The following is a 17,347-nucleotide window of genomic DNA, read 5'->3' on the forward strand; positions in this document are numbered from 1 at the left end:
AGATGTCCTCTTGGTCCTTCCAGCTTGAAGGGACCAAGTCGTCCTGCAGGTAGTAAATTATTATGGCATTAATTTCAGCTTCATCTTTATCTTTTCTTGCTATTTAGGTGCTTTTAGAATTCCCTTTTCCCTTGTAAGGAGGTTATTTAAAGCCTGTAGTCATTTTTATGTTGTTTTTCTCTGTAGCTCTTTCTATTTTCCCTGGGCCATGGTGACCTGAACTTAGTGCACTGCTCAAAGACTGGGGAGGGCAGGCAAGCAGCTCCAAGGCAAATATTTTGCGGGAACCGATTATTTTTGTGACCAAAGCCAAAATTTGACGAATTGTACAGCACGCCCAGATTGATTTGGTGGTCTGCAGGTGGCAGGGACCTTAAGTCTTCTGTCTTGATTGCCACGGACCATTGTACCTCACCTTGATATCGAGCCACAGGTTTTGTAATCCCCCAAAAGGAGATAAGTTCTTGTGTGTGAAGGAGAAAAAGAAGAAAAACTGAAGGGGAGATACCAGTGTGGGAAATTTCTATGGATAAAATCTGTCCACACAAGCCTGGCAGTGGGACTCCATGCTTGGACAAAGGGAAGGCCTTCAGATTTGGGTATCTGATAGTGCTGGGGATGACTTCCTGGCTCTGGACAGAGCCAGGGTTTAACTGCAGGCAGCAAAGGCAGCAGCTGCCATGTAGTGCAGGCAAGGACAGATCTTCCCCTGCACTTGGCTCAAGCAGAGACATGAACTTGGAAACCCCTTCAGCAACAAGCACCGAAGCCAGGAAAGATAGGAAACACCCTCCCTCCACTGCTCAAGGAGTTTGTGCCAGCAGTGTACAAAAACACAGCTTTTAGGAGGAGGTTTAGGGATTATTTGAGATCCCCAGTGATGGGAAGTCCATCACCCTGATAAGGCATGCCAGGGTTTGTTTTCTCCACTGCTAGGAAACGGAGCAGAAACTTGGATGTACTCTCTGTAAAGATTAGATTTAACCAGCAACAGATGCCCATCTGGTGGATTCCACTGTTCTTCAACCCAGGAGGTCAGAAAACTCCTCATTTCCAGTGCCTTTCTCATAACCACCTGTACCACCAGTGGTGGTGGTGGCTTTGCTGGAGCAAGGATGAAATCTGTTAATTTTTTAAAGTTTGCTCAGCATTAGGAATTAATATTTGTTGGAGGAAAAGGGGTGAGCCAGTGCGCAGCTGGCTGCAGACATCGCGTGTTTCCAAACTCATCTCTGTGGTTTTGTCTGTCCTGCTTGGACGTGGATGTGGAGGACATTGGGCCTTTGGGCTGGGTTCCCCATTGTGGTGTATGGCCCAGAGGTTTAGCAGTGTGCAGCTGGAGTCCTGTAGTGTGGATGTAGGACGGGCATGATCAGGAATAACCGAGTTTGAATCTCCGAGCTGTGAGCTGGATGTCTGGTGAACCCAGAAAAGCCAGAAATACAGGAGGTATTTTGCCATGTCACACATTCACAGCTTCCCACGCTCATGGCCAGCGGGGTGGTCTTCCCTTCCCCTTCCATCCCTCTCCTCTCTCAACCCTCACGCTTCTCACCGTGGCCGCAGGTGCTGGTGAACCTCAATGACATCAACGACAACTGTCCCACCTTCCCACGGCCCTACGAGGGTCCCTTCGATGTCACCGAGGGGCAGCCCGGCCCTCGTGTCTGGACTTTCCTGGCCCATGACGGGGACTCAGGACCCAGTGGACAAGTGGAATACAGCATCATCGCCGGGGACCCCCTCGGTGAGTGGGGACACGGGGCGTCCCCTCTCCCGCTGGTTGCCCCATGGAAGAGCCTGGCTTGCAGGAGCACGGGGAGGAAGCGCTTCAGAAAAGCCGTCCTCCCTCTCAGCTCAGCCTGTCGACACCAGGAAATCCTGTTTTGAGCAACAGGAAACTTAACCTGTTCGTGCCTGGACAGGGGGTGGCTGGGGCTTGTGGAGGGAAGGGGGAAATCTGCTAAACAACAAAGGCAAAAAGAAGTCCAAAAAGCAAAAAAACAAAGCACAGAAAGAGAAACTGAGCCTCGTCCCTGAGTCCCTGTGGGGTTTGCAGAGGGCTGGGGGACCAAGTTGCTCTGCAGCACTCACAGCTCCATCAACACCATGGTGCAGATGGCAGAGGAGCTGGGGGCATTCCTAACCATGGGGACATCTGGATGTCCCTCGGTGAAGGGAGTGGTGACTGCGGTCCAGGGGATCTGGAAGGCAGAGCCCAGTCCCGTCTTCCAGCTGACCCCACTGCAAAGCTTTTCCAGAACAAGCAGGACGAGGCCCTTTGGCTCATGAAGGGTCTGTACTGTGTAGCCCACCCTGCTCTGGCCATCCCAGGGCACGGAGGGGCTGTTGGCATCTTCAGAAAGGCCCAGAAAACAGGGACAGGCACCTTTTATTTGGCCATTCACCCCATCCCCTTCTCCTGCTGCTACCTAGGGGTGCATCCAGCACAATCCCCAGCTGTCAATCCTCCTATATCTGCAGTAACGGGCCATGGGTTTGTCCCCAAACCTGCCACGGTGCCCCAGCTCCCAGACAAGCCACTCCCTTGGGGAGCCAAAGCACGGTGAGAGCCAGGGCCCCTCTGTCTCTGGCAGGGGAATTTGTCATCTCCCCGGTGGAAGGAGAGCTGCGGGTGCGGAAGGACGCCGAGCTGGACCGCGAGAACATCCCCTTCTATAACCTCACCATCGCCGCCCGGGACCGGGGCGTGCCTCCCCTCAGCTCCACCGTGAGTCCCTCAGGCTGGCACGGGGGGGCTGTAAGCTGTCCCCCGTGCTTAGTTCCTTCCCTTTTGGTCTCTGGCTTCACTCTCCTCCCCTCCACCTCCTTCTCCTCGTCCCTAGGCCTTCCCATACTGGGCTGAGTTGGGGAGACCCAGCTCTTGCCTGGGAAGTGCAAGAAAAAGATGGGAGGCCTGGAAACATGTGCCACATGCCTGCCCTGCTTCTCTCCCTGGCAGATCCTGGTGGGCGTCCGTGTGCTGGACATCAACGACAACGACCCCGTGCTCCTGAACCTCCCGATGAACCTCACCCTGAGCGAGAACGCCGCCGTCTCCAGCTTTGTCACCCGCGTCCTCGCCCGGGACGCAGACCAGGGCCCCAACGCCCTCCTGACCTTCGATATAACAGCAGGGAACACGGAGAATGCCTTCTACATCAACAGCACTGTACGGCCCCAGAGGGCGAGTGGGTTGCTGGGATAAGGAGGGTGGGAACCCAGCTGTGCTGTCTGGCATCCTTGTCCTGGCAGGAAACGCCCTAGGGGAAGCATTCCTCGAATCCCACGTGGTGTTTTCTGCCTTGCTTTTCCCCGGCAGAGTGGCATTGTGTACGTGAACCGCCCGCTGGACAGGGAGCGGGTGGCCGAGTACAGGCTGACGGTCACGGTGAAGGACAACCCCGAGAACATTCGCAATGCCAGGCGGGTAATTACAGACGCTGCCGGGGCCTCCAGCGGGGCAGACGGGAGGGCGGGTGGCAAAAATGGCCATGAACAAGCTGTGCCTTTGCCCACAGTGCTCCTGATAGCAACCCCACCCCCAGAAAGCACCTGGGGATCACAGGGAGGGGGCTACAGCCCCATTCCCAGCAGAGAACAGGATCAGTAGGATCTAGGGCCAGTCCAAAGTCATTTGTTTACTCCATGCAACAGCAGTAGATGTCATGGAAGGAGGGACAATGTTGGGCAACCACAATGACAGTGGAGCATCCTTTGATTGCCCCAAAAGGAGGGTCCCTGCACATCTTCGAGGCTAGTCCAGGGAGTGCAGCTTTGACCAGAGGTGGGAGAGGGGGAAGGTGAGCTCAAGGAAAGGACATTATGGTCATCGCCCTTTTGTCCCAATTTTCCTTTAGGATTTTGACCTGCTGGTCATTTCCATAGCGGATGAGAACGACAACCGCCCCCTGTTCACCCAGAGCTCCTACCAGGCTGAGGTGATGGAGAACTCGCCCCCTGGTAGGTCTCTTCACTCCCTTATGCGGCTGCTGGAGACTCCCTTCAGGGCTGGATGAGGGGAGGTGTCTCCTGGCCGTGGCGGAGGAGACAGGACGTTGAGCAGGGCAGGGCTGCATTGGGACAGGGATGCTGGGTTTGAGGAGCTTGTGCCTTGATGAGCCTTGAGGAGAGTGTAGCTTTGGTCCATGCTGCTTGTGGAAACCCTTCCTGGCACAGGTCAACAATGGGCACCATTTGGGATTTGCTCAGCTGCAGCAGGTGCCCGTGGGCTTAGCAGAGCCCTGGGGGCAGCCTTGAGGGCACCCATCTGCCCAATGCCCTGAAGAGGATGGGCTGCCATCTCTCCATCACCTGGAACTGCCTTGCTCCAGGGGTTAGAGATTTTTAAAAGAGTCCAGCCTGTCCAGATACACATTTCCCAGACAAAGAGCTAGAAACACTATTCTTATTTTGTGTTGCCTTCCTGCCATTTAAATTGCTCCCTGCTCCAAGACCTCGGGTATCCTGTCCCACCACTGAGCAACATCTCAAGCAAAGGGTTTGGGTGCCTCCAGGTGACACCCTCGGTGGCAGAGTGCTGGTGCCACCCCTCTGATGGATGTGTCTGTCTGTTTGCTTTTAGCTGGATGTCCCACCACCTCTCCGGGGCCTCACGAGTTGGTCTGCAAGGCTGCAGCAGCCATCCCCCAGTGCCTCATACCCCATGAGGCCCAGCTCTGTCACCTCCTCCATCCATTCATTGCTGTCCCTCATGTGTCACCGGAGTGGGAGGGGGACTGAGGGGTCCTGCGGGGGACTGCCACCCTCCCTAATGCTTCTGTCATCTCATCCAGGGACTCCGGTCACAATGCTCAATGGACCCATCCTAGCCCTGGATGCTGACCAGGGCAGCAATGCCGTGGTGACCTACGAGCTCCTGAAGGCATCCCCGGCCCTCTTTGTTATCAACAACAAGACAGGTGGGGCAGCTCTGCTGGTCTGTCCCCAGCCCAGGGCCACCAGGTCCCCATGTGGTCTGCCACTAGGCTTTTCCTCTTCTCCAGGTGTGGTTTCGGTGAAGCCCGGTGGTGTGATAGACCGAGAGGCTTTGCTGGACCCTCACCTGGAATTCACGCTGGTGGCTCGTGATGTGGGGGGGCTGAACAGCACTGCTAGCCTGGCAGTGACCATCCTGGATGACAATGACAACCGCCCCGTCTTCCAGCCAGCATCCATCACGGCACGGCTGTTGGAGAACAGCCCTCCAGGTCAGGACTGGATGTGAGGGTGGGAAATGGGGTGTCCTGGGTGTCCCCTTGGCACTGTGAAGATCCAGCTCCCAGTGACACAGTTGGCCAGGATGGGGTCAAAGGGAAAATCTGGGGATTGAGGCTGCCCATGTTGCTTGATGATATTTGCCTTGGGACCAAGGACTTGTTACTGCTGTCCTCCAACCCTCGCTTGAGAGGGCTGTGTCCCACCTTTCCAGGCTTCTCCGTCCTCCAGGTGACAGCCACGGACGCTGACAGTGGCCTCAACCAACAGCTGGACTACCGTATTGAGGGTGGTGGCCAGGACAGGTTCCTGATTGATGCCACCACGGGGGTGATCCGCGTGGCCAACATCACCATTGACCGGGAGGAGCGCGATGCCTACCGGCTGACGGTGGTGGCCGTGGACCAGGGCACGCCGGCACTCTCGGGCACCGCCACCGTCAGCATTGTCATCGACGACGTCAACGACTGCCGGCCTGAGTTCATCAACCCCATCCAGACCGTCAGCATCCCCGAGTCAGCTCCCCCTGGCACCGTGGTGGCCGAGGTGACCGCCATCGACAGGGACCTCCACCCTCGCCTGGAGTACTACCTGCTGGGGATCGTGGCCCGCGATGACACGGACGCGCTGGTGCCCGAACAGCAAGGAGCGTTCACGGTGGATTTTAGGACAGGTAGGAGAGCGGGAAGGGCGGAGTGGGCAGTGTGGACCCCTCTCCTCGTTTCTGCTTCTACTTCTTCTTCTCTGCCTGGAGGTAGGTGTCCGAGGTACAGGGCGGTGGTGCTCCTCTCCTGCCTCCCCGCCGTCCTACAGGTGCCCTGTCTCACCCTGCCCTGTCTTCTCATTCCTGTCTAACTGACTTAACTTTGCTTTCTTTTCTGGCTCTCGGCCTGCCAGGTTTGTCTCTGTGTCTGTGCTCATTTCTGTCTCCGTGCCACCCGTGGCCTCTCTCCATCTCACTCATCTCCACTGGCAGAGGTGGCCTCCGTTGCAGGCCGGGGGCTGCTCAGCCTTGGCAGACTGCACCCCAGCACCCTCCCTGGGGGAGCAAGGGGGCACTCCAGGGCAGGTGGTGGGCTCCTTTGGGGAAGGAGGGCCAGGAGCTCCCCGTGTCTCTTTTGGAGGCACAAAGCTGATCCAGGACAGAAAAATGCACTTGTTGGAAAAGATACAGGACAAGGTTGTTAAAGATGCTGAGCTCAGGTGGATGGGGTTGTGTAGGGGAGCAGCAACAGCTGCTCCCAAACCCCTTTTATGTGCACAACCAGGACCACCTGAGGCCATGTGGAACAGGCAGGTAGGAAGGACATGGAGAGCAGGGGGAGAGCAGTTGTCTCTTCCTGTAGCCCTCAAGTGTTTTCCTCATTTTCACTCTTTGGAGAGGCAGGAGAACAAGCGTGGTGCAGGATGCAGCAGTCGGCTGGAACACACCTCCCTGCCCAGGCAGGGGCACAGGCACAGCCTGTGACATCCCTCTTTTTTGGGATTCCCAGGAGCTGTGAAGATCAAAACTCCCCTCAACCGTGAACTAGTGGCCACCTATGAGGTCACCATCTCTGTCCATGACAATGCCAGCGAAGTCATCGACCGCTCGGTCAGCGTGCCCAACGGTAAGGGTGGGCTCTGCCCAGGCAGTGTGGGGACAGGGACTGGCACAGCCCTTCCCAGGCACCAGTGCAGCTTCTGGGTAATCAGCAGCTTTCCCACCTTCCTCTCCATCCTGACCAGCAACATTTCCTGTGGGACCAGTCCTGGACAAGCTCCCATCAGGTCCAGGTTCTCCCCTGAGGACTCCTTTAGAGAATGTCCCAGACATCCCAGGGCTGCGGTGGGTATGGAAAGGACTGTGTGCCCATAACCTTACCATGGGAGACACTCATCCCTTAATTACCTCTCCCATCATATCTTGCCAGCCCACTGTGGGTAAATTCAGGCTCATGTGTGAGAAGACACACAAAGATCAGGAGCAGGTGTCCCACTGCAGCATAGGGGGACACCCATAACGTGTTCAGGGCACAGTGGATTTAGGGCATATTAAAATTTTTCTTGATGAACCAGCACCTGCTGGCTCTCTGGACTTTCACATTTGTGCCTTTACAACCCTCCTTTCCCCCAACTTTCCTTCCCTTCTCTTTCTCACTTTTTCTTCTTCCCTTCTCTTCCCCTGTGGTTTCCACCGTGGCCACAGCCAAGCTGACAGTCAACGTCTTGGACGTCAATGACAACACACCCCGCTTCCGCCCCTTCGGGGTCACCTACTTCACTGAGCGGATCCTGGAGGGAGCCACGCAGGGCACCACGCTCATCTCCATCTCAGCGGTGGACCCAGACAAAGGTGCCAACGGGCAGATCACCTACGAGCTGCTGAACCTCTCTCCGGAAGGTTACGCCTGTCTGGAAGACCATTCGGCAGGTTGGTGGTCTGGGGAGGTGGGATTCTGGGCCAGGTCGGTGACCTGGGTCAGGTTTCTCATTTCAGGGTCTGCCATCCTCTAGGGAAGGTTGTGGCCAACAGGACAGTGGACTATGAGGAGGTGCAGTGGCTGAACTTCACCGTCCGTGCCTCCGACAACGGCTCTCCCCGCAGATCCGCTGAGATCCCCGTGTACCTCCAGATCGTGGACATCAATGACAACAACCCTGTTTTCAGTCAACCCTCCTACCAGGTGAGCACCCCTGTCAAGCTGTGTGGGGGGCTGGGCCCTGCCTGCCTGGTGAGGACAGGCACAGAGCTGGGGGTTGTCCAGGGACGCATTCTCTTCCTTCCGCCTGTGCTTGAGCCATTTGGAGAAGACGGTCAAGCCTGGCACGCGTCTTCTGGGAGTCTGGCTGTGCCCAGTCCTGGTGCCAGCTGTGCCCTCGGTAACTGCCCGCTGAGACAGCAGGGGCTGAGCCAGTCCTGCCTGCTCCCTCATTGCAGAAAGCTGTCTTTGAGGACGTGCCATTGGGTACGGTCATCCTGAGCGTCACGGCCACCGATGCAGATTCCGGGCAGTTTGCTCTCATCCAGTACAGCCTGGGCGATGGAGAGGGCAAGTTTGGGATAAATCCCAACACGGTAAGGAGCCAGCCGAGGCTGGAACAGAGCAGGGGAAGGGAGGGGAGGCTGAAATGGTCCCGGCTTGTGCCTTGCTCCCACACCTCACCTTCTGCCCCTTCTTGAGTACCAGCTCTGCCAGACGAGGTCCACCTGAAGGTCTCTGTGTGCTGCAGGGTGACATCTACATCCTGTCAGCCCTGGACCGGGAAAAGAAGGATCACTACACACTGACAGCTGTGGCCAGGGACAACCCTGGGGATGTCTCCAGTAACCGTCGGGAGAACTCTGTGCAGGTAGGGCTCTCCTCCTCCCACCACCCCCCTTGGGTGCTGGTCACCAGCAAGAAGGCATTAAAGCTCCACCTTTCCTCCCCAGTGGCTGGACTGGGGGGAATTAGGCAGAAGGAAGAGTGGGTGACGCCAGGAGCTGTGGGGTGGATGGTGCAGGGCACTTTGTGCTGCAGGGACAGCACGTCAGCACGAGGGGCAGGGGAGGGTGACACTATTGTCTGCAAGTGCTGTGGTATGAATGGGTGCCCCAGCCACGGCGGCCCCCATTGTTGGAGGCAGGAATTCAGCTGGTGGAGTTAAACAAATAGCAGGAAAGGCACCTCTCTCCAGCAGCAGAGCTGCAGGTCACAGCAAGGGTATGGCCCCGGGGGCTGCCCAGCCTCACATCACCCAGCTGGCTGTGCTTTGCCAAAGGTGCTGATCACAGTGCTGGACATCAACGATGTCAGGCCCCAGTTCAGCAAGAGCCAGTTCAGCACCAGCGTCTACGAGAATGAGCCGGCGGGGACGTCAGTGATCACCATGAGTGCCACCGACCTGGACGAAGGGGACAACGGCGTGGTGACCTACAGCATCGAGGGCCCTGGAGCGGGTAGGTGCTGGGAGCTGGGGGCTCTTCCCCAGGGAGGAGGGTTATGAGGAGGAAGGAGTCATAGGCACCATATCTACACCCCATCTCCTGCGGCTGGTTTGGACTCCTGGGAGCAATACTGAAAGCGTGGAGCTTTCTCCATTTCTCTGCAGTTTCCAGTTCCTCATGATGTGGGATGTTAGGAACTTTGCCTGCCTCCATCGTGCAGCCCAGCCTTGGCTTATGCTCTAGTCTTCCCCACCTCAGCAGGACTTTCTGTTACACCCAGTGTGTCTTGGAGCAGACTCGCTGCCTGCTTTAGGTGAAGGCTTTGAAGGGCAAAGAGGTGTGGGTGGATAGTGATAGTGCCTGAAATCCAGTATATCTGCACACAGAGAAATTGCAGAAATCAGTCTCCACTGTTCCAGCCTGGGCGGGAGGGAAGCACGGACAGGGCTGACCAGGGAGTAGGTCCCAGAGACAAGGATGTAGCAATGGGCTGGCATGCTCTGAAAGCCCTGAGACCACCCACACCCGTGGCCTGCTGTGAGGGGTGCACTTCAGCTGGTTATACTCATTTCTAGTCATAATTTATCTGGTGCAAAGTGTCCTGAGCCAGAGATGTGGGGTTTTTCTCTGTCCCCAGAGGCTTTCAAGATCAATAAAGACTCTGGGCTTGTCATATCCCGGCGGCGCCTGCAGTCCTACGAGAGGTTCAACCTGACTGTGGTGGCCACGGACAAGGGGCATCCCCCTCTCTGGGGGACCACCATGCTCCACATCGAGGTCATCGACATCAATGACAACCGCCCTGTCTTCGTCCGCCCACCCAACGGCACCATCCTGCACATCAAGGAGGTAAATCCCTTGGGAGGGAGCAGGGTCGTGGCATGTTGAGAGTGTGTTCAGAAGCACTCCTGCCTATAGCAGCAAAATCCAAACTCCATCTCCGCTGGGGATGCAGCAAGACCTTGATTTAGCATGTTGCAAGAAGGTTTGGGTCATGGGGGTGGATGTTCCAAAACAGCCTCTCTCCATACATGCGAGCAGGGTGATGGGGCAGATTTGGGGAACAGAAACCCCAGCAGCACTCAGAATTAGTAAACAGACTGTGTTTAATAAACATGGGAAATGCTGACAATTGAGATGCTTCTCCTTTCTAGGAAGCAGGCTTGACTCAGCCAGTCCCCAGTGCAATTCTCGGGCAGTCCCTGAGAATTGCACGCAGACACTGTCTCAGCCAGTCCTTACCCACCAGGCCAGAGGGGATCATGGCTCCATGTTGCCAGCCCCCTGTTGTGTTTCAAGTAGTGGGAGCTTGCTGACCTCCAAACCCAAGGGATTTTGGACCAAGGGGGCCTGGAGGGGCAGGGGGTGCAGGGGGTTTGCGTACAGTGCCAGGGCTGAAGGGCTGTGTGTGTGCAAGCAGGAGATCCCCCTGCGATCCAACGTCTATGAGGTCTATGCCACGGACAAAGACGAGGGTCTCAACGGAGTGGTGCTCTACAACCTGCTGAAAACCGGGGCAGGGAACAAGGACTGGGAGTATTTCAGCATCGACTCGGTCAGCGGGCTGATCCAGACGGCCATGCGGCTGGACCGGGAGAAGCAGGCAGTGTACAACGTGAGCCAGCCAGGGGCCAGGGCGGGCCTTGGGGCTGTGGGTCCAGCATGGGACTGGTGGGATGCGAGTGATGTGGTGGGGATGGCATCAGCTGACACAGTTGTGGAGATATCACACCTTAGCAGGAACTGGGTGGTTATCAAGTGTCTTAGGGGGGGTTGCATCCTGGTGGGCCAGCACCCAATTTCCTGTTAAATGCCCCCAAAATTCTCCAGCATGCAGCTGTCCTCTCTGTCCCTGCCTCAGTGATGTCTCCCAGCGCGTGTGGTTTTGCCCGGGACAGCCCTTTTGCCTCTCTCCCCAGCTGATCATCGTGGCCTGCGACCAGGGCCAGCCACCCTACGAGACGATGCAGCCGCTCCAGGTAGCGCTCGATGACATCGATGACAATGAACCCATCTTCCTCAGGCCACCTGTAAGGCACCAGGGTGAAGGGGGTGGGATGCAGGGGATGCAGGGATGGGGATGCCAGCGAGCACATGTGATGGAGTGTGAACACCTGGGCGTCACCATGGTGGAGAGCACCGTGGAATTTGTCCAATTTTGTTTAAAGCAACCCCAATGGTCATAACGTTCCTTTCCCTGGGGTCTCTGGCAGAAGGATAGTCCCCAGTACCAGGCACTCTCTGTCCCCGAGCACTCACGGCCAGGCACCGTGGTGGGGAACGTCACCGGGGCGGTGGATGCAGATGAGGGCTCCAATGCCATCGTCTACTACTTCATAGCAGGTGGGTGTGGAGATGGCAGCTCTGTTTCCCCCACACACCCCTCACCCAGGATTTCTGTCCTCTTCTTGCTGCCTCTCTGCCCTGCTCAACGGGCAAGGTGGCATTTTGGAAGCGCCAAGCCCAAAGAGGACTAACTGGGGATGCCTTTCTGCTCTCAGCTGGGAACCAGGAGAGCAACTTCCAGCTGAGCCGAGAAGGGAAGCTGAAGGTCTTGCGAGACCTGGACCGGGAGAAGGAGCCATACCACTCCATCATCGTCAAAGCATCCAGCCAGAGGAACTGGGCTCCTCCCCGGGGCCAGCGGGCAGCAAGAGCCCAGTTCTGGGACCTCAGCGAGGACCTGACCCTGCAGGAGGTGCGGATCTTCCTGGACGACATCAATGACCAGTCCCCCCAGTTCACCAAGTCGGAGTACACGGCGGGTAAGAGGTGCCAGGGGCTGGGGGGGCACCAGGAGCCAGAGATACTTCCAGGAAAATCCAGCAGGATGATGGGGCAGCGAGAGCCAGCCTGGCCCCAGGTCCCTTTCCCATCTCTCCCTCAAAGGGGTTGCCACCGATGCCAAGGTGGGGTCGGAGCTGATCAGAGTGCTCGCAGTGGACGCCGACGTGGGCAATAACAGCCTGGTCCTGTACAACATCCTGGGCATCCGCTACATCAAGCAGCACTCCAATGACTCCGAGGAGGTGGCCAACATCTTCAGCATCGGTGGGTGCCCAGCCTGCTGCAGGAGCATGGGGCCTCGGGCAGAGACACCCCTGTGGCCAAAGATGTCCCCATGGCTGGGGTCACTGATCCCGGGCTTGTCACCATCCATTCCACAGGAACCCTTGACGGCATCCTGCGAACCTTTGACCTCTTCACAGCCTATAACCCCGGCTACTTTGTGGTTGATATTATGGCCTCTGACCTGGTGGGCCACAATGACACGGCCATTGTGGGGATTTACATCCTGCGGGACGACCAGCGGGTCAAAATCATCATCAATGAGATTCCTGACAAGGTCAGGCAGTTCGAGGAGGAGTTCATCAGCCTGCTCTCCAACATCACAGGCGCCATCGTCAACACGGATGATGTGCAGGTAACCATCTGCCTTGGAGGTTGCTTTGAGGGGTAGATGGCCTTCCACATGCTGTTTGGGAGGTCTCCTTCAAGGGAGTCCTGCCTGGATAACCACAGACACCCCTGGGCTCTGAAGGTGATGGATACACCGCAGGTTGGGGTGTACTGAAAAGGTCCACACTGATGCTTGAGGGTCTCCTGCCATGCGAGCACACCTCGAGGCATGCTCAGGAGGAGGCTCCTCTCCCACCCTGCAGACCTTGCTGTCTCTCCCCAGTTCCACGTTGATAAGAAAGGCCGGGTGAACTTTGCCCAGACGGAGCTGCTGATCCACGTGGTGAACAGGGAGACCAACCGCATCCTGGACGTGGAGCGGTACGTCCCCTGGCCCCCCACCCAGCCTGGCTCCCTGGGGACCCTGATTAATGTCAAGGTGCCCAAGCAACCCTTCTCTTCCCAGGGTTATTCAGATGATAGACGAGAACAAGGAACAGCTGAGGAATCTCTTCAGGAACTACAACGTGCTGGACGTGCAGCCTGCCATTACTGCCCGGGCACCAGATGACCTCTCGGCTCTGCAGGTAAGGGTCCAGCTGGGGTTGGAGGAGCTGCTCACAGAGGGGGTGGTGTGCCTTCCCAAGGGGACTGGTCAGTGCCTGGAGAGTAGTTCCACCCATATAATTTGGGGCATGTGGCCACCAGCAGGTGCTGGCTGCATGCTGGAGGTTTCCCCCATGCCTCTGTCTCTCCTAGATGGCAATCATCGTGCTGGCCGTCCTGCTCTTCCTGGCTGCCATGCTCTTCATCCTCATGAACTGGTACTACAGGACAGTGTGAGTAACTGCTGGGCTCTGCCCAGCCCCTGCAATGTCACCTTAGACCAGGGAGACCACTGTGGCTTCTCCCGGCCCTGGAAATGCCAGCAAGCAAAGGAGGGCATCAGCTTCCCAAAGCCTCTTCCTCCAAAATGCATGATTTTATTACTGATGGTATTAGTACATCTTCCCCTAAAGCTCCCCGGCCTTATTTAATATTTAATGTCCACCCTGTATGAAGGGTTATTGCAAATCTGTGTGTCCTTCTCCTTTCCAGCATCTTCCTTATTTTCTTCCCCAATTGGTTGTGTTTCTTTCGCAGGCACAAAAGGAAACTGAAAGCCATCGTGGCTGGCTCCACTGGTGAGCAGTGTTTGGGGTGTCCCAGCTGCATGGGAGAGTGGGGCGCATGGAGAGCAAGGAGGGGGGTCACAGGGAGACGTGGGGATATCATGGGGATATCATGAGAAGTGATCCTGCCCAGCGAGGTGAGATGGTGGGAGGCTGTTCTCAGCATCAAGCTCTGTGTTACCTGCCACACCCCACCGTGTTTCTCACTGCCTTTTTGGTTCCTCTTTATCCCTCCCTGATAAAGAAGTGTCACCCCATGGTTTGCTGCTAAGCCCGTGCACGTGCTGCCCTGTAACTCTCATCCCTGCCTCTTGCAGGGAACAGAGGCTTCATGGACATCATGGACATGCCAAACACCAACAAGTACTCCTTTGATGGGTGAGTGACACCTCCCGGGGCTGGAGGCTGCTCCCAAGAGAGAGATGCCTGTGTTTTGGAGCCAGGAGGTGGAGACATGATGTCTCTCTGCTCTGCTCTGTTCTGCTCTGCTCTGCATGGATTATTACTGATCCTGGGGCACATGCTCGCTCTGAGAGCTTTCTAAGCTAAAAAATATCATTATTTCTCCTGTGACTCCATCTCTCCCAATCCTGGCCAGGTTTGGGGTAAGCAGAGATAATGGGCAGGGTTTGACACACACCTGGATCCAGAGCATCCAAATTCATACCTGCACAGGGCAGGAGGAGGCAGTGCAACCTCAGCAGCGTGGCTGTGGACGGGGTTAGGGATAACGCCGCTCCTTCCCTGCCCTGATGGCTGTTCCTCCCCCCGGGCAGGGCCAACCCGGTGTGGCTGGACCCCTTCTGCAGGAACATGGAGCTGGCGGCGCAGGCGGAGCACGAGGACGACCTGCCCGAGAACCTGAGCGAGATCACCGACCTCTGGAACAGCCCTGCCCGCACCCACGTGAGACACGGCCCCGCCGGGACACCGTGTCCCCGCGCCTGCCACCCCCAGCAGCCCCTGAGCCGCTGTCTCCTCCCGCAGGGCACCTTCGGGAGAGAGCCCTCCGCCGCCAAGCCCGAGGATGACCGCTACCTGCGGGCAGCCATCCAGGAGTACGACAACATTGCCAAGCTGGGGCAGATCATGCGGGAGGGACCCATCAAGGTGAGTGCTGAGGGCAGGCGTCCTGCGCCGAGGAGTCTTCCCTCACAGCTGCACCTTCCAGGTTCACAGCGCCGGAGGGTGACGTCGCTCCAAAAAATGCTGGGATGAGGCCGGCCTCCCTCTGATCAAGCCATCTGCCCTGGATAACCCACGGTCTCTCCCCCTCCACCCAGGGCACTCTCCTGAAGGTGGTCCTGGATGATTACATGCGCCTGAAAAAGCTCTTTGCCCAGCGGATGGTGCATAAGGCCACCGCCAGTCAGGGGGACCGCTCCTCGGTCTCAGAGGTAGAGGGGTGTGCATGGGTGTGGGGAGATGCTTGCCGTGCCCTCTGGGATGCAGTGTGGTCTTCCTGGCCCCACAGGCTGCGGTCACTCGCTGTGGCCGTGCTCCCTGTCACCCAGTGGTGCCCCCACTCTCTGCTTGGTCAAAACAAGCCGGATATCGGTTTTCCACTGGTTCCCACTGCTGGTTTTTCACTGGTTTTCCAGACTGCTGATTCCCCACAGTGACTCCCTGTGTTTTCTCTGATCAGCACGCAGCACCTTCTCCCTTGGTCTTTCTGACCCCAGGAGAGGACATCCCTTTTTGCAGATTGATTGGGCTCTATCCATCAGCTCCCATTTCTGCCAAGGCTGGCCAAAGCTGTGGGGGATCATCTTCCCTTCCTTCTGCTTCTCTGGTTTTTGCCTCAAAACCACAGATTTTTGAGCAAAACTGTTGGGATGCAGAGTGTTTGCTGGTGCAGAAGGGCTGGTCTGGGGAGATGAAACTCCTCCTGTGGCCTTCTACCCTTCACGGGGGTGCAAAACGAGGGACAAAGAGAGCAAAGGACAGCAGTGGGAGGGGAGATGCCTTTCAGCCCTTCTGCCCTCCATCTATCCATGCCCTTATTCCCCTTCAGCCCCATCCAGCCTTCCTTCATCTTCCTTCCCTGTCTGCCTCCTGCCCCTCCACCCTCATACAACCCCAAATTCCGACCTGGGTCCAAATTTCTCCTCGGCCACTCTGGGGACAGCTGCAGGACATACCACCCGCCTGGCAGCCGGTGCCTAAGCTGGGGCATCCGCCAGGGGCGATCCACGTGGAGGTCATCTCCTGGTGATCCTCATCACCGTGCTCTGAAGGTGCTTCAGAAGAGGAGGGCCCTTCCCTCTGGCTGGACTCCAGCATTGCAGGAGTCAGGGAAGCCAGGAGCTGCTGTGGCCACGGTGGCGATTCCCTCCTCCACGGCTCTCTTGCAGCTGATCCAGAAGGAGCTGGAGGACGAGGAGGAGGAGCGCAGCCCCAGCCAGGGCAGCCTGCGCTTCCGACACAAGCAGCCGGTGGAGCTGAAGGGCCCCGACGGCATCCACGTGGTGCACGGCAGCACGGGCACGCTGCTCGCCTCTGACCTCAACAGCCTGCCCGAGGACGACCAGAAGGTGCTGGGTCGCTCGCTGGAGACTCTGACCGCCGACTGCGGGGGCTACAGCGACCACAACGCCCGCACCGAGTCGGCCAAGTCCACCCCCCTGCACAAGATGCGGGAGGTGATCATGGAGAGCCCTCTGGAGATCACCGAGTTATGACGAGCGGTGCCGCCGCTGCTGCTGCTCCTCTAGGCAAGCCGGGGCCGGCGGGGATGAAGCACAGAGCAGGGGGGCCGTGGTGGGGGCCAGGGGCAGCCAGGTGCTTGGCCCCCTCTTCCCCTGCAGGAGTCCAGGCTACCCGGTGCAGATGGCTCCGGCAGCCTTGGAGAGCTTGGCCCCGGCAGAGGGCTCTCAGGACCGGAATGCTTTTACTCGCCTGTCATTTATCCATGAAACCATTAAATTTTTTTTATTTTTCTTATTAAAAAAAAAAAAAAAGGTTTTTTTTTTAAAAAAAAAAAAAAAAAAAAAAGGGAAAAGAACAGCTGAATAAATCTGATGAGTCCAGACTGGACGGGGGGAAGGTGCAGTGAGGATGCGGATGATGTGCTAACACAGCATCCCCGGGCACAGGCTGGGGACAAGCAGCTGTCACACCTCGAGCATGGGGAGGGCCAGGGAAGCGTGGGGAGAGACCGAATCCTTTTGGCATTAACGTCACCTTTCCAGTAAGGAAAGACCCAAAAAATTCAAAAGAAAAAAACCCAACCCAAAGACATTCCTCCATTTTGCTGGCTTTACCAAAACTTGTTGCGATGTCAAAAAAGAGAAAGACTAACTGGGGCTTCTGGATGTCAAGTGCTCGTGCGTGTCTTTTGTTGCCCTTTTCTTTCCCCTTCTCTCTTGCATTTGGGTTTGTTTGTTCGGGGGCTTGTTTCCAGTCGTAACCTTGTGGAGAGTTTCGGGCACGGTCTGTTACGGGACTCAGAAATACACTGTCTATGGCTTTGGGTAACCTGTCTGTCGTCCTTCCTGCCCGGATCCATTAGGCCCAAACCCCCTTTGGAAGAAAAGACTCTCTTTTAACTCACCCCTCAATCCATCATCTTCACGAGATGCCACCCTGGGTGTTGCTGCACCTTGGATTTTGGGGGAAGCATTAAATGTTCTCCGGGTTTACCCACACT

General features: G+C 57.0%; 1 protein-coding gene across 2 annotated transcripts in view; it reads left to right on the plus strand.

The window, feature by feature from the left end:
- The window catches only part of CDH23 (cadherin related 23), a 189,188-nt gene extending 172,033 nt beyond the window's left edge, over positions 1-17,155 (plus strand). Inside the window, exons 40-69 of one of the 2 annotated variants that reach the window (XM_053949428.1) lie at positions 1,567-1,747; positions 2,598-2,731; positions 2,963-3,172; positions 3,323-3,430; positions 3,861-3,963; positions 4,797-4,922; positions 5,007-5,210; positions 5,432-5,890; positions 6,711-6,827; positions 7,406-7,630; positions 7,714-7,883; positions 8,138-8,275; positions 8,431-8,550; positions 8,962-9,139; positions 9,765-9,976; positions 10,548-10,742; positions 11,047-11,157; positions 11,341-11,470; positions 11,629-11,892; positions 12,017-12,178; positions 12,295-12,551; positions 12,810-12,907; positions 12,993-13,113; positions 13,286-13,365; positions 13,670-13,710; positions 14,016-14,076; positions 14,475-14,604; positions 14,686-14,808; positions 14,982-15,095; positions 16,053-17,155. In XM_053949428.1, coding sequence (XP_053805403.1) covers positions 1,567-1,747; positions 2,598-2,731; positions 2,963-3,172; positions 3,323-3,430; positions 3,861-3,963; positions 4,797-4,922; positions 5,007-5,210; positions 5,432-5,890; positions 6,711-6,827; positions 7,406-7,630; positions 7,714-7,883; positions 8,138-8,275; positions 8,431-8,550; positions 8,962-9,139; positions 9,765-9,976; positions 10,548-10,742; positions 11,047-11,157; positions 11,341-11,470; positions 11,629-11,892; positions 12,017-12,178; positions 12,295-12,551; positions 12,810-12,907; positions 12,993-13,113; positions 13,286-13,365; positions 13,670-13,710; positions 14,016-14,076; positions 14,475-14,604; positions 14,686-14,808; positions 14,982-15,095; positions 16,053-16,379 — 4,899 coding nt within the window. In that variant the 3' untranslated portion in view covers positions 16,380-17,155. Of the gene's footprint in view, positions 1-1,566; positions 1,748-2,597; positions 2,732-2,962; positions 3,173-3,322; positions 3,431-3,860; positions 3,964-4,585; positions 4,923-5,006; positions 5,211-5,431; positions 5,891-6,710; positions 6,828-7,405; positions 7,631-7,713; positions 7,884-8,137; positions 8,276-8,430; positions 8,551-8,961; positions 9,140-9,764; positions 9,977-10,547; positions 10,743-11,046; positions 11,158-11,340; positions 11,471-11,628; positions 11,893-12,016; positions 12,179-12,294; positions 12,552-12,809; positions 12,908-12,992; positions 13,114-13,285; positions 13,366-13,669; positions 13,711-14,015; positions 14,077-14,474; positions 14,605-14,685; positions 14,809-14,981; positions 15,096-16,052 lie in introns of those variants that run through there. The other variant, XM_053949427.1, reaches the window with a different exon arrangement.
- The last annotated feature ends 192 nt before the right edge of the window (positions 17,156-17,347 follow it).

This window comes from Vidua chalybeata, chromosome 8 (genome assembly GCF_026979565.1).
Source record: "Vidua chalybeata isolate OUT-0048 chromosome 8, bVidCha1 merged haplotype, whole genome shotgun sequence".
Lineage (NCBI taxonomy): Eukaryota > Metazoa > Chordata > Aves > Passeriformes > Viduidae > Vidua > Vidua chalybeata.